Source organism: Suricata suricatta, chromosome 9 (assembly GCF_006229205.1).
Source record: "Suricata suricatta isolate VVHF042 chromosome 9, meerkat_22Aug2017_6uvM2_HiC, whole genome shotgun sequence".
NCBI lineage: Eukaryota > Metazoa > Chordata > Mammalia > Carnivora > Herpestidae > Suricata > Suricata suricatta.
Window position 1 is genome coordinate 14,032,152 of NC_043708.1, and position 16,982 is coordinate 14,049,133.

The window sequence follows — 16,982 nt, forward strand, 5'->3', positions numbered from 1 at the left end:
TCGTGGAGCCTGCTTGAGATATTCTCATTCTCTTCCTCCTCCTTTCCCCTCCCCCCTCGCCCCTTCCCCACTCATGTACTCTCTCACTTGCTCTCTCAAAATAAATAAATAAGTGAACAAATAAACTTAAAAGAATTGGAGGGATACATAATGTTCATGGATTGAAAGATTTAATATAGTAAAGATGTCAGTTCTTCTCAGATTGATCTATAGAATTTATTCAGTCCCAATCTCAAAACATGGGATATTTGTATTTAGGATATACAAACTGATTGTAAACTTTACAGAGAAGATAAAGCACTTAGAATATTCAGAACAATTTTGAAAAGGAATGAAGTTGGAGGACTCACAGTACTCCAACAGTAATTTTTGTGGTATTAGTGAAATGATAGATATGTCCCTTATATATATCTGTCTTTTTTTCATTTAATGTAAATGCTTTCAAGGTTCATGTTGTGACATGTACTGGTACCTTATTCTCTTTAAAAAATGTTTATTTGTTGAGAAAGAATGAGCTTGAGCTGGGGAGGGACAGGGAGAGGGGGACAGAGGATCCTAAGGGGTCTCTGTCAATGCAGGGCTCAAACTCATGAACTATAAGATCATGACCCAAGCTGAAGTTGGACACTCAACTTTTAGGTCTTTGTCTTGTTTAAAGTCTCAGACTACTTTATGTGAACTATGGGTGACTTTTCTGTTTCCTGAAATATTTGTGCTATAGTAACCAAAACACTGTGGTATTGGGATAAAAACAGACACATAGATCATTGACACAAAATTGAGAGCCCAGGAATAAACCCACACATATATGGACATTTAGTTTGTGACAGTGGAGCCAAGAACATAAAATGGAGAAAGGACAGTCTCTTCAATAAATGGTGTTGGGAAAACTGGACAGCCACATGCAAAAGAATGAAACTAGACCACTATCATATACTGTATCCCCAAATTAACTCAAGATGGATTAAAACTTGACCATAAGACCTGAAACCATAAAGCGCCTAGGAAAAAACAGGTGGTAAGCTCCTTGACCTCAGTCTTAGCAATGTATTTGTGGATATGACTCCAAAGACAAGGGAGACAAAGGCAGAAGTAAATTGAGGGGCACCTGGGTGGCTCAGTTGGTTAAGTGCCCAACTTCGGCTCAGGTCATGATGTTGTGGTATGTGAGTTCAAGCCTTGTGTTGGGCTCTGTGCTGACAGCTCAAAGCCTAGAGTCTCCTTAAGATTTTGTCTCTCCTCTCTCTCTCTACCCCTTCCCTGCTAGTGTGCATTCACTTGCTCCCTCTCTCTCTAAAATAAATGAACATCAAAAATTTTAAAAAATTAATTGAACTCATTAAACTCAAAAGCCTCTGCGTAGTGAAAGAAACCATTATCAAAAGGAAAAGGCAACCTATTCAATCAGAGAAGATATTTGCAAATTACATATTTGCCAAGGAGTTAATATTCCAAAATATATAGAAAATTCCTACAACTTAACAAAAAATAGTTTGATTAGAAAAATGACCAGAGGGGTGCCTGAGTGGCTCAGTCAGTTAAGCATCCAGCTTCGGCTCAGGTCATGATCTCACAGTTTGTGGATTCCAGCCCCGCGTCGGGCTCTGTGCTGATGGCTAGCTCAGAGCCTGGAGCCTGCTTCAGATTCTGTATCTCCCTCTCTCTCTGACCCTCCCCTGCTTGCGCTGTCTCTGTCTCTCAAAAAATAAATAAAAAATGTAAAAAAATGACCAGCGGATCTGCATGATGTTTTTCCAAAGGTGACCTATAAATGACCAACAGGCACATGAAAAGATGTTCAGTATCACTATTAGGAAAATGCAAACCAAAACCATAATAAGATATTACCTCATATGGGTTAGATTGGCTATCATCAAATTGACAAAAAATAACAAGGAGAGGATGTGGAGAAACAGGAGCCCTCATATGTAAATCAAACCCTGGGAAGATAAATTAGTGCAGCTGTTATGTAAAACACTATGGCTAAGCCTCAAGTTGAGAATAGAGCTGCCATACTATTGAGCAGTCCTGCTTCTGAACATTTATTCGAACATGAAAACATTAATACAAAAAGATATATGCAGCCTGATGTTCATTGCAGCATTATTTACAATAGCCAAGATATGGAAACAACCTAAATGTGCATTGATGGATTAATGTAATGGATAAAGAAGTTGTGGTATATAGACACTATGGAATACTACTCAGCCATAAAAAGGAATGAAATCAGATGTTGACAGCATGGATGGACCTTGAGGGTATTAAGTGAACTAAGTTAGGAAAAACTCAAAAACAGTATGACTTCACTCATATGTGGAATCAAAACAAAACAGAACACATAAAAACAAACTCATAGACACAAAAAACAGATTGGTGGTTACCATAAAGGTAGGCAGTTGAGGGGTGGGTAAAGTGGGTGAAGGGAGTCAAATGTATGGTGATAGATGATAACTAGACTTTTGGAGGTGATCACTGTGAGAGGAATACAGATGATAAAATTTTGTATACCTAAAACTTACATTATATACCAATTTTACTTCAATTAAAAGTGGGATTTGTAATTTATTGCCATACGAATGCTGCTAAGTGCTATTTTTGGACACTAAGATTTTGTTCAATGTCATGTAATAAAAGAGTAAAATAGGAGAGAGGGCTTAAAAACAGATGAATACCAAATGAGAAAATGACGTGGAAAAGCTGCTACTAATTTGTTGCTGTGGTGCAGTTGATCCATTGTGAGAATTGTTTTCTTGTAAAGTGTACACACATTATATTACAGAAATTATGAAGTCTATCATCTGTTCATCATATACATATACTAGTCAAATGGTAACTCAGTATGGATTTTTAAAGAAGTTATTAAAAAATTTTTTATGTATATTTTTGGGGGAGAGAGAGAGCGCACAAGTGGAGGAGGAGGGGCAGAGAGAGAGGGAGACACAGAATCAGAAACAGGCTCCAGGCTCTGAGCCGTCAGCACAGAGCCTGACACGGGGCTCGAACTCACAAACTGTGAGATCATGACCTGAGTCGAAGTTGGACACTTAACCAACTGAGCCACCCAGGTGCCCCTAGAAGTTATTTTAAGTCCAAATTATTTTAAATGGATAAAATCTAAATTTTGCATTTGTATATATAAAGTTTACATATATCAAAAATTATAAAAGCTCTAGAAACAGTTTTAAGTCAGTTTATTTATTTTGCAGCCTTGCATTGCATCCTGAACGAGTATTGGTAGCAACGGGACAAGTTGGGAAAGAGCCTTATATCTGTGTTTGGGATTCATACACTGTGCAGACCATATCCATTCTAAAGGATGCTCATACCCATGGTATAGCTTGTTTAGCATTCGACTTAGACGGGCAGGTATGTGATTTATTTTCTCTTTTTCTAAATTGCATCTTAAAAATGTGTACTACAAGAAAAGATTATAAATCTATGAATATTAACTTGGAAAGCAATTGATGAAAAGTAACTGTTCAAGGGTGGAAATACATTGGTGGATAGCTGATGAATGTAAGAAAAATAAGAACAATAAGGAGTCTTTATTTCACATATCATGAACTTTTTAATTGAATTAATACTATCATAAAAGCCAAAGAAATTCTGACTTTGTAGAATGTTACCTAGTTGTCCTAGATAGTGGATGTTGATAAGACAGATGGAAGACATCTTAGGAAAACTAAGTGTCTTAAAGAAGATCTTTATAAATTTTAATTTTCAGTTATTTTAAAGGTTTTGTTGAAGTTACATTTTTTATTGAAAATAAGGAGGTGGTTCCTATAATAAGAGTTATTTTTATACAAAATCAGAGTTGAAAACAAAAGATATAATTTATCAGTTCCCAAATTATTATCTACTTTTAGTGAATGGTTGTTTTAAAAAAATTAAACATGGCAAGAACTTTTTTGTGGTGTTTTTATGGAACTTGTTATACCTAAAACATACTTAAGAAGTAGTAAGAAGTTGAATTTTGCAAGTGTGGTTAATTTATAGTCTTTACAGTTTCATGTTAAAATTAGACTTTAAAAATTATTTTAACTTTTAGAAAGATTTTAGTTGCCTGTTTTGCAATTCATAAAATTAATTTTACAGGTTGAGATTTTATAAAAACAGATCACACTGTGTTTTGTTTCCTTGAAAATGGACAGATTTTTTTTAATAACTCTAAGGAATAGCTTCTTTGAGTAGCATATATTAATCTGACTTTCTGTTAAGAGTGTGTTAGATCTTTAAGACTTAACTGGTACCTTTCATTTGGGGAAAAATATGCTTCTAGGTTTAATGTTTCTATTGTAGCAATGATTGGCAATTATAGAATCTTAATTCATGTCCTATTTTGCTTTTTTTCAAGTCCCTTACTGTTCTCATATCAATTTAATTTTCTTTTGTAAAGGGAAGAGAATTATTCTTTACCTATCTCATGGGAGATTGAATTTTATGAAACAAACCTACATGAGTTTTTAAAAAATCATTTACCACACGTGTTATGAAGTCCACAATGTATTAACTATAAGTATCTGTATACTTTAAACATAGATGTTTTCTTCCTAATTTTGAAATTGCTCTTTCTCAATGTTATGTGTTGTATTGCTGAGGAATTTCTTTTATATATTTATAAGGAGAAGTCATGTCCGTAGCTTTTCCTAGTTGAAAGCCTTTAATTTTGTTTATTTTGTAGAACTTATAAGCCTTGGGGACGTGTATTTTATTATCACAGATCTTCATGAGAATGTGTTACTTAAAAATTTCAGCGTATAAAAAACATAATAGCTAAAAGTTACTGAGCACATACTAACTGCTAGGCATTGTGCTGAGCCTGCATTATCTTTAGTCCTCACAGCAACCCTGTGAAATAGATACTATTATTATCTCTAGTTTACAGATAAAGAAACTGAGACTTAGAGAGGTTAAATAACTTGCCCCAGGGTACACAGCTAGTAAATGTGTAACCAGCCAGAGCGGAAACCCAGGTCAGTCACACTCCAAAGCTCTTATTTTTAACCGCAATGCTCTCCTGCCTCCCAAACCTGGAACTTAGGAGGTAGTTACTTATATATTTCAGAAGGAATTCATCCATCCTAAATACAATTAAAGCTTATAAGAAACTGCTACCAACTGAAGATTAAGTTAAGAAGAGTATCTCTGAAATTATATTAATGAGAAAATGCCTTAGTTAAAAACTATCTTTGAGGACATATCTGTTCACTAATATCTGAACTGTTTATGAGCCATCAACTAGGAAATATTGTATGATTTTTGCATTTTATAAAGTGCTCTATTAAGAGTTATCCAATGAATGAGTTTTCCTGTCAATAGGAATATTATTTTCCCAGAGGCTTTCTTCTAAATGGACTGAATATCCACTCTGACACCAAAGTCTGCCTTATTCAGAGTAATTAGGGCCTGAAAGAATCTGTTTCTACAAATGCTCATCAAACACAGACTAAAATTTCTAAGTGGGAGCAATGGAAATTTGACCAATACTTTATCTTGAAAATACAACAATACACTATAAAACCATTTCTCATGTTGAACAAAATCTAAGCTGTAGTTACAGCTCTGGTGATTTACAGAATGAACTAAGAATAAAGTGTTAGTTTTTAACCTAATTTTGTCAATTATATGATGGTACAAAATAAAATGCTTTAGTTTACCTTTGACTTTTGGCACATGATTATCAAGAGAGTAGTTTTTGCAAAAATATTAGGGGGGTTTACTGGTTTTTCCAAGTGCCTTTTAGCAGTCTCTTGATAGCTAAACATATCTCAAGTGCCTGTTGTATTATTCTTGAGGTTTTTTTTTCTATTTCTCTGCCAGATCCTAATTTCTAATGGTTTTATGTATGATTTTACCAGTATTTACTCCATTAAGTCCTACATCTTTCGCAAAATTTGTGATTTTACTTTGTAACATTATGAGCATTAGTTTTTTGTAATGAACACTGAGATCACAGAGACCCACGTGCTAACATCTTTTAAGTATAATTGTTCATTATTTGAATATGGTTCACAGTTGCAGGAACTCATAGGATGCGTCTAGCTGTATCATGATATTTTTCTTATTTGAGCATTTAGTGTGCTAGAATTTTTTAAAAATCCAGTTCAATTAGTGGACACAACTACGATTTTGTTTGGATCAGGGAAGAATTTGAGAAGCTGGATAGAGGAAGAGGCTTCCGTATCTGGTTTTCTTTCTACCTTTCTGACCTTTACTTCTTTAAAGGTGCCTTTCCTTCTGTCTGCTTCTTAAATGTCAGTGTTCTTTAGGAATCTGTGGCCTTCTTTTCTTTTTACTTATTCTCTCTAGGTGACCATCTAGACCCATGATTTTAATCTCCATGTCAGTTAACAGTGGCTCCAGCTTCTCTCCCCCCTGAATGTCATACAAATTGCCATATATTATACACTTAAACTGATTCTATCTTTATCTCAACTCTATTAAAAGACAAAATTAACCCTTTCTCTGCCTTTGGCCTGCTTCCCCAGCCTTGTCTCTGGCCACCTTCCAGTTGGCATTCCTCCCCTCAGCCACCCTGAATTAGGTTTTCTCATGAAAGCACCATGACCTCCCTAATCTTGGTGTCTTTTGGTCTGAAAGGCACTTTCTCTTACTTTTCTACCAAACTCTTCCTCTGTCTTCCAAGATATGGTTAAAGCATTACTTTTACTGGAAAACTTTATCTTCTTCCTCACCTACCCAGGCTGGGTAAATGTGAGAAAACACGATACAGTAAGAAATGATAGGAAGCTAGGAGAGGAAGCTGTATTGGCTTGTTATATCTACCTTATCCTCTCTGCTGTTGCTTAACCTATGCTGAGGGAGGTTGATTTTGGCCATGTTACGTTTATCAGGATACAAAGGAAGTACTCCCAAGTCTGTCTGTCTGTCTGTCTGTCTGTCTGTCTCTCTCTCTCTCTCTCTCTCTCTCTCTCTCTCTCTTTTTTTCTTACTGTCTGTACAGAGCTGGATGTTTCAAGGCTCCATGGAGATACATGGAGTTTTAAAGCTTTTGGCCAGTTGTGGTTTGTTGTGTGTGTATGATGAGCCAAGTCAGAAGCATCAGTACAAAGGACAGTGCCCCTCTGACTATTCCTCACTTTTTACTTGTTTTGTGAAATTTTAATCTCTACACAGTAGGTAGATTTCTTTTAGCTAGATATTTACTGATACCCTGGAATTCCCAAGACTCTCAGGAAAAGTATCTTGTTCCCTTGGTCTTTCTGCCAGTGTGATTTGATGGAGAGCCATAACACACTGGATACTGTATTTTTTATGGGAGCCATTCATTCTGCCCATTTGAGGGTTTAAATAGTAACTCTGCTTTGCAGAATCTGTTTCTGAGAAACTGGGTATTAGGTGGCATTTTTCATTCCGACAGGTAGAGGGCATAGGTTCTCAAAACTAGTATAGTTATGGTAAATTAACAGTGATGATGATAGCAAGCATTTATACAACATTAACCATATATTAATTTTTTGTCTATGAATATATGTTAATTCTCATAATATCCCTATGAAAGACTTTTATTATTCCCACTTACTAGGTGAGTTAACTGAGGTTCAGAGAGGCTCTATAACTGCTGAAGGTAATCTAATTAGTGAGAGATGGAGCTAATGTTCAAACCTAGGCAGTCTGATACCAGAATTTATGCTTTAAAACAGAGATTTGTAAACTGATGTACTTTCTGTAACAACTCAGTAAATATTTATGGGTATGGCTGCCCTCCAGTAAAATTTTATTTACAAAAACAGGATTCGGACATGATTTGGCCTGAGGGTTGTAATTTGCCAACTTCCACTTCTAACCCAGGGCAAAAAGTATGTGTTGTGGGCTGATCCTTGTAATTTCTTCTTTATCCCTTTCAGTTACTTATAAGTGTATTGTTAATTTCCACACATTTGCAGGATTTTCTGCACAACTTTCTGTTATTCTAATTTCTGCTTTTGTCAGAGAACATACTCTGTATTTAGTTTTTTAAAATTCATTTAGGTTTATTTTGTGGTTCAGAATTTTGTGATCTTCATGAAGATTCATGTGCACTTGGAAAGGATGTGAAAAAAATATTGTGCTCTTTCTCCTTCTGTTTCCTGTGTATTGTCATTCATTTTACTTATGACATTTATACAGGATTTGTTTATTACAGGATTTATAAACATCATAATTATTGTTATTTTTGCCTTAAATAGTAGTTTTAAAAGAAAATTAAAAATAAAAGTCTTACATATTTATCATTTGGACACTTAATTCACAGGTGTATCATTTTTGTCTGGCTGGAGAAATTTCCATTATTGTATCTTCTAGTGCAGATTTGTCAGTGGTGTATTTTCTCACCTTCTGTTTACTTGAAAAAGACTATTTTGACTCAGTTTTCCAAAGATAATTTTGCTAGGTATACAGTTCTATGTTGCCTTTTTCCTCCTCAGAATTTTAAAGAGGTTATTCATTGTCATCTGATGTATAGCTTCAGATGAGAAATCTAGGATAACTATTTAAATCTTTGTTCCTCCATACCAAAGTTGCCTTTTTTTCTGACTGCTTTTAAGATTTTTATCTTTAGCACTGGTTTTAGCAACTTGATTACCATTTGTGTTGACGTATATTTTCTCTGTGTGTGATTATCCTGCTGGGAGTTCATTGAACTTAGATTTGCTGGGTTTATGGGTTTCATCACATTTAGAAAATTTTAGCCCTCATTTCTCTGATTTTATATTTTCTTTGCCTCCATATTCTCCTGTTGGAACTACAATTACCTGTATACTAGACCACTTGATGTTTTTCTAAGTTAACTGGGGCACTATTGATTTTTTTCCCCTTTTTTTTTTCCTGTGCTTTGGATCATTTCTGTTGGTATGTCTGTAAGTTCACCTGTCTTTTCTTAATTCTCTGAGTTGCTATTAATCCTATGATGTGAATTTTTATTTCACATAATTTAACATTTATTTTTATAAATTCTGTATGTTCTTTCAAATCTTCCATTTCTCTTTTTATTTGCATGTTTTAAAATAATTCTTGGGGCGCCTCAGTGGCTCAGTCGGTTAAGCATCCAACTTCGGCTCAGGTCCATGAGTTCTCACCGTTCATGAGTTCAGGTCCCGCATCGGGCTCTGTGCTGACAGCTCACAGCCTGGAGCCTGCTTTGGATTCTGTGTCTCCCTCTCTCTGCCCCTCCCCCACTTGCACTCTGTCTCTCTCTCTCACTCTCTCTCTCTGTCTCTCAAAAATAAACATTTAAAAATTTTAAAAAATAATAAAAATAATTCTGAGCATCCTGAACATGTTTATTTTAATAGCTAATGTCTCCTAATTTTAATCATTTCTGTGATTCTTGGATCTGTTTCTATTAACTGATTTTTTTCCTGGTTATTCATCACATTTTCCTCTTTGTTGACATGTCCAATAATTTTTTTTATTGGATGCTGGACATTGTGTATGTCACATTCTGAATTCTGGATTTTGCTGTATTCCTTGAAAGTATTTTGCACATTGTTCTGCATTTTCAGGGAGATTTTTCTTCCCCTCATGATTGCCACCTCTTTTTTCAAAAGAGATAGTTTTGGGTGCCTGGGTAGCTCAGTCAGCTAAGTGGCCAACTCTTGATTTTTGTGTCAGGTCATGATCACACAGTTCCTGAATTTGAGTACTGTGTCAGGCTCCATGCTGAGAGTGTGGAGCCTGCTTAGGATATTCATATTCTTTCTCTCTCTCTCTCTCTCTCTCTCTCTCTCACTCACACACACACACACACACACACACACACACACACAAAATAAATAAGTAAACTTTAAAAACGGGAGGGACAGTTTCTTGTTTTCCCCTATCTGAGGCGTTCACTGCTTAATTAGAGGTTTGGAGTGCAAATCTATACCTTCGGCTGGCCCTATACTTTATCTCCCATTCTTGTTCAGTCGACAGAACAAACATCAGGCTTACTATGAGTTAGCTGGTACCTTTAGAGTAAAGTGGATGTGGGAGCTTTTCTACCCTCCAGAATTCCTATCTGAAATCCTTTGTTTTTGTTCCAGATTTCTTAATTCCTTGACAGCTCCGGAGTGCATTTAAAAAGATGTTTTTACATTTTATCTAGCATTTTTAGTTTTTGGCAGGAGAGATGTTTAGAGTATTTTGTCCGTCTACTGTTAGAATGGAAGTCTCTCTTCTATTTCTTAAAGTGGAGAACTACACATATGCAAATATTAACAAGATGAAATACATCCAGACTTTCTCTATGAGGTCTATAAAACACAAATGTGTAAGTTTTGATGTTTATAATGCCCATGAGTAGAATTTGTTTACCATTTATAATTTGGTTCCTTTTTTATTTGTTTGTCTTTTTATTCCCTCATGGACTTTTGGATATAATTCAGCGCTTGGTTTCAGTTGGACTTGATTCAAAGAATGCAGTTTGTGTTTGGGATTGGAAAAGGGGGAAAATGTTATCTATGGCCCCTGGTCACACAGATAGAGTAAGTATTCTCCTTTGGGGGTTCTACTGGGTACGGGATGGGGGAAAAAGCCAAAGGAGAGCCAGAGGATTTTATGTTTCTGTGTTTGTTATTACTAGATAGTTCATATGTAACTAATAATTTAAAGTACAACTGTAACTACTCATAAAATTTTAGAACGTGCCTATATTGTAGTACTCAAAAATATGACTCAATTAAGAGACTCTTAAGTAGAGAGCAGAGGGTTACTGGAGGGGTTGTGGGAAGGGTGATGGGCTAAATTAAGGGGCATTAAGGAATCTGCTCCTGAAATCATTGTTGCTTTATATGCTAACTTGGATGTAAATTTAAAAAAAAATAAAATAAAAATGGGGAGAGAGAAAAAAATGACTGTATGCATAGTGTTAGCACAAAACTTTTCACCATTGTTTGCTTCAGGATAAATGATGAATGACTCATGCCGAGGGTCTATTTAGTTTGGTTTACCACTAATTTGTTATGTATGTATCACAATTAAAGTAAAAAATGATATTGCCATGTGAGGTTGAAATTGTATATTCAATATTAAAATTTTTATAGACCCAATGTTTTTTTACTTTGGAAACTTGTTAAAAATATATTTCTTATTCTAAGCTGTATAAAGTTAATCATAAAAAATACTTTGTAGTCAGCTTTTTAATTAAATTTACTTTTATCGACATACATCAAAAACTTTATCATAATCCTTGTAAAATGTCTTATTTTTTGTGTGTGTAGTAAAAGTCTAACCTGGATGAGCATAGGAGTTATAGTCATTAATTCTATTTAGGGAGAAAAATATATGAATCTGTAAAAGCATAGAAAATTTGGTGTGTATTTGCATTTTGGAAAACGTCTTTTAGCAGATTTTCAAAGAGGCCTGTTACACACTCAAACACAATTTAGATAATTATTAAGGTATAACAAATCAGATTTGTATATTTTAGTTAGGTAATTGTGTATTCTGAGTTAGATCAAGGCATGTCACTTTTGGATTTAGTAAATAGACTATTTTGAAGAACGGTACTGTTGGAATTTTTAAAGTATTTTTATGGTTAGTATTTTAAAGTTACATCAGTATGGTATTCATATTACCTGTGTCATGGTGAGTTGTTCAACATTAATTTATAAGATATAATACTTATTACTGAAGAGTATGGATTTACACATTTTTTTAATGTTTTTATTTATTTTTGAGAGACAGAGAGACAACGTGAACAGGGGAGAGTTAGAGAGAGAGGGAGACACAGAATCTGAAGACAGGCTCCAGGCTCTGAGCTGTCAGCACAGAGCCTGACACAGGGCTCAAACCCACAAACCATGAGATCATGACCTGAGTCAAAGTCGGACGCTTAACCGACTGAGCCACCCAGGCACCCCTTGTTTTACACATTTTTAAAGGTAATAGGCATCTTCGGTGATAATGCAGGCAGGTGTTGAAAGAAACATGGTGAAGACTAACAGAATTTTTTTTCCCTGTGAAATTATTTTTCAGATGTTTTTCTTTTATTATTAAAGTACTTGTTTCTATTGCATATTTCATTTCAGCTGGGTTTTTTGTTGTTTCCTACTGTGACAAGAATAGTTTGTTAGAATTTTGAGAATCTTAGATAAGAACAAAGCCTGAGATCTCCAGATTTTAAGTATAAGTTAATTTCGTTTGACCCGTAAACAATTTAAAAAAGCTAAAAAAATAAAATAATTTTTACTGTGAAATAAATATGTGGATTCTTTATGTACGTAGCTTTGTGTGATAGAAAACTATAAAAATATTACCTATTTCAATTACTTAAAATGTTCTTGGGGCACCTGGGTGTCTGAATTTGTTAAGTGTCTGGTTCTTGATTTTGGCTCAGGTCGTGATCTCACAGTCAGATCGAGCCCTGCCTTAGGCTCTGCACTGACAGCGTGGAGCCTGCTTGGGATTTTTTTCTCCTCTCTCTCTGCCCTGCCCTTCTTCCCAAAATAAATAAACATTCAAAAAAAAAGTTCTCTATTTCTAGCTGTATAAATGTGTATATTCCATTCAGTATCTTTTCTGTGTGGAAATTATGTAGGTACTTGCCTCATGGCCTAGTTCTGTTGAATATTCTTGTGACTTATAGACCAAATGTTTTATTTTTTTAATGTTTGCTTATTTACTTAGAGAAAGTGAGAAAGAGAGAGAGAGAGAGAGAGAGAGAGAAAGAGAGAGAGAAAGAGAGAGAGAGAATCCCAAGTAGATTCTGTGCTCTCAGCCCAGAGGCCCAGAGCCTGACGCAGGGCTCCATCTCAGAAACCATGAGACCATGACCATAATCTAGAGTCAGAAACTTAACTGACTGAGCCACCTAGGTGCTCCTGGACCAAATTTTTTAAAAAATTAAAAAGAAGCATTAATTTTCACTTTACTAGTTGTTTCACAGTAGCTAAGACATAATCTTTGATTAATTTTTTATTTCAAACTTTAAAATTCTGTTTAGTTAACATATATGGTAAAATTGGTTTCAGGAGTAGAATTTAGTGATTCATCACTTACATATACTATCCAGTGCTCATCACAAGTATTCTCCTTAACGCCCATCACCCGTTTGGCCTGTCCCCATCCATTTCCCCTCTAGAACCCCAAGTTTGTTCTCTCTAGTAAGGAGTCTTTTATGATTTGCTTTCCCCTTCTCCCTATGATTTTTCTCCTTTCCCCTATGTCCGTGTTTTGTTTCTTAAGTTCCACATATGAGTGAAGTCATATGGTATTTGTTTTTCTATAAGAAATAATTTTTGTTCTATCATTTACATATTTATTTCTCATAAGATTGTGAAGTCTGGGATTCTGATTATTATTTATTGAGGAATATTGTTTTGTGGTAGGTAGGGTTTTGGGGCATTTGGTCTTTTGAATGGATTCTTAAGTGGTTCTGAAAATAAGTATTTTAACCATGAATCTGATTTGTTTACAGATATTTGATATCTCTTGGGACTTGTACCAGCCAAATAAACTTGTCAGCTGTGGCGTAAAACATATCAAGGTACTAGAAAGGTCTTGTTTTATAATAGTCATGTATACTTACTCTCTGCCACTAAGTATTTTCCACACTGTTTAAAACTTAGGGGAGCCTTAGGATTTTGACAGTGCTTGTTTTAAAAATGTCAACATTTTTAACGTTCTGATGTTCAACCTAACAGGTATTTACTGTGTCATGACTGTGTGAGGCACTATAAGGGTATAGGTCTGAGCAGGAAATGAATAAAACACTTTCCATAAAGGAATTTATAGTCTAGTGAAGTAGGCTCTATTGCATTCATCTTATTTTCTCATGTTTCACCTACGGAATAAAAAGTGAGCATAGGAAACCAAGCAAAGGAAGGGATTTCCTTCACAGAGATAAATTGGTGTGATGGCAGCAGCATGGACAGAGTTGGCTTTGCCCCTTACCAGCTTAACTTTTGACCTGGGATGAGTCATGTAGCCTCACTGAGCTTTTTTCACATCTTAAAAATATGGCTGCTGTTACATTATATAATCTGTATAATCCTGTAGATTGGATTAAGGAAGGCAGTGTTTATTCAAGTGCTTGTCAGTTCCTAGCACATAGCACCTGGTCATCTTTCTGAAAGTATTATCTTTTCCTCTCTCTGTATTTACTCTTTGATTTGACCTCAGCCTTTGGTAGCTACTGTTTATTATGCTTATGAAAGCTCTGAATATTGTTTTGTAATTATAGTTCAGGTTTTGAAGCCCATATGGTCAATGGTGATATTATTTTTATGTTTATAGTTACTTTTAAATCCCTGGTGCACATTGGAAATACTTGTTTTCTCCCACTATCTGATACAACAGTTCCTAGTAAGGTCCTGTGTTCACATTCTTTCTTTTGGTGTGCTTACTTCCATCTGTGTTTTCTCCAAAGCATCTTTAGCTGCCACTGCAATTCTAGTACATAATATAAACACTGCGGAGGTAGAAATCTTTGTTGTTTTCATCTGTGATGAACAACACACTGTTATTCTTGATATAAAATGCTTAATAAATTCTTGGCAAATTGATAAACAGATATTACTGTTTTGTATTATAAGTAAAACTGAAAGCTTCACTTTCAGATATTAAACAAATGATTCCTCTGAATTAAACTATATTTTTACTATGAGTTACATTTCTTTTCTTTTGGTTGAGTCATTGAAAAGTATGGTAGATGTGTTTGCAGGCAGCACATGTGAGGAAAGTCCCAGAGATGATCTAGAACTTCACTGGCCGGTGCAGTAGCAACTGTACTGTAGCTACATGTAGTTATTTAAATTAATTAAATAAAATTTAGTCACTTCTTCAGTCACCCCAGTCATCACATTTCAAATGCTCAAGATCCACATGTATCTAATAGCACTCTATTTGGACAGTGTATATGTGTGTGTGTGTGTGTGTGTGTAGAGAGAGAGAGAGAGAGAGAGAGAGAGAGAGAATATTTTCATCATCACAGAAAGTTCTATTAGCTAGCATTAATCTGGATTATAAAAAGAGGGCTTACTCTGAAGATTGAAAGTTTTGGATACCTGGGTTTGACTCTCCAGAGATTCTGTCTCAGTTTATCTCTGTGGGGGCCCAGGCTTACTATGTTTTTTAATTTCTCTCAGGTGAGTCTGTGCAGCCAAATTTGAGAACCACTCCTAGATTAAAATAGTAGGTTGAAATAGGGATTTGCTAATAGGAAGAGAACCAGTTTTCCTTGTGCACGGGGATCATGGGGCTTTTAGAATGAAAAATAAAATTTCATTGATTAAAACATACATTATTGAATGGATAAGCCTCATAATTTTTAGTCTTTTGAGGCTTCAGGTTTTAAACTAAGATCTTTAGGTGTTAAGATCCCAACAGATGAGGGGAGACCTTTAAGTATGTAATAAAAGATGTTATTTTAAGTGGCGGTTTACTTATTATAAAGTTGAATTTATTCCCTGGACCAAATTTCTTTATGCAAAACTATTCTGTATGTTAATGCCCTGCTTGATTTTTATTTCCACAAACTATTAAAATTTACCTGAATTCACATAAAAGAATAGAGACCATGGTCATGAAGATTTGTGTTTGCCTTCCCATTTTCTACTAAGAATGAACAACTTATTCCAAATGTGTATCTCTCCTATTTTTAAGCTTTACAAATAGAATTGCTCAGCTTTGAAAATATTAGTGAGAAAATTTTTTTCCATCTTTACTATCATCATCAAAGATTGGACATTAGGTTGGTCCTCTTTCCTAAGGTTGTGTGATGTCTTATCTTCATTTTCATTGCTAACCCATACTCAAGTCTTCTACTTATCTGAGTTTCATGTAGATTTTTTTCAGAAACCGAAGGGAAGCATAGCCTATTTTTAAAATAATCTAGTTCACCCCCCTTACAAATAAGGATTGAAACCAGTGGCTTATCTGCTGTGCTATAGCTATTGACAACACTAGCATGAGGCTGTGAATATTTGAAAGCTAATGTGTCATAAGGGAATTTCTTAGGTAATTTTTAGTCTGCTAATCTACTATAGCTTCAAAGTATTAGAAATATTTTACTTTATTTTAAAAGCATTCTTTGGTAATTTGATTATACTGTGTACCTTTTAGTTCTGGAGTTTATGTGGAAATGCTCTGACCCCAAAACGAGGGGTCTTTGGTAAAGCTGGTGACCTTCAGACAATTTTGTGCCTGGCCTGTGCAAGGGACGAATTAACATATTCTGGTGCACTTAATGGGGATATATATGTTTGGAAAGGAATCAATCTTATAAGGACAATACAAGGAGCCCACACTGTAAGTATATTTAAATATTTTAAACACATTTAGGTAACTGCTTACCTTCTTGTTCTATAGCAAAAGATTATATAATATAGCAGACTCTCTAGTCAGTTCGGTTACTTGAAAACTGTTCTTGTAACTGAATTAGCTTGTCTGTTTTCAAGATTTCAGTGAAGAAACATACAATTAGACAAGTAGATATTAAATTAGTATAATTACTACCTTGCTCAAGCCATTGCTCTGGTATTGGTATCTTTCCCAGAGTAGTATTGATAAAAAGTTTATTAAGTTCAACCTAAAAGTATTCTAGATTAACTATATTAAAATAAAGCTAGAACTCTTTTGGCTAATTTACCAGTGGGAAATTTGGGGACAATTCTAGAAGAAATTTTCCTTTTTAATTTTAATATTATTTCATTAAGTGAGTAGCAGAAGAATTTAGTTTTTGTAATTCATGAGATTTTCATATAAAAAAAGTTATCCAGTTGGGAAAAAGATCTGTTGTTAAAACCATTAAGTGTTTTTTGGGTCAGATTTTTAGTAGTTGGGTCCCTCACATTGTGCAGGGAACTGTGGAGCACAGAGCTCCCCCGTGGTGAGCAGTAAGGTCTCATGTAGAAAAGTGATTAAGTGTATTTATATGAACCACTATAAGTGTGTAATATGTTACATATTAAGTATATTAAAGAACCACTAATAACAGGACTTGCTTTAAGCAAAAGACCAGAAATATAAGGTTCTTTTCCATAGAGGTTGCGGCAACGTAA

General features: G+C 34.9%; 1 protein-coding gene across 2 annotated transcripts in view; it reads left to right on the forward strand.

Annotated features, from left to right (window-relative positions):
- EML5 (EMAP like 5) overlaps nt 1-16,982 on the forward strand; it is a 157,841-nt gene that overhangs the window by 26,392 nt on the left and 114,467 nt on the right. For both annotated transcript variants that reach the window (XM_029951761.1, XM_029951762.1), the window contains exons 2-5: nt 3,207-3,366; nt 10,368-10,466; nt 13,400-13,468; nt 16,045-16,230. In XM_029951761.1, coding sequence (XP_029807621.1) covers nt 3,207-3,366; nt 10,368-10,466; nt 13,400-13,468; nt 16,045-16,230 — 514 coding nt within the window. The remainder of the gene's footprint in view (nt 1-3,206; nt 3,367-10,367; nt 10,467-13,399; nt 13,469-16,044; nt 16,231-16,982) is intronic.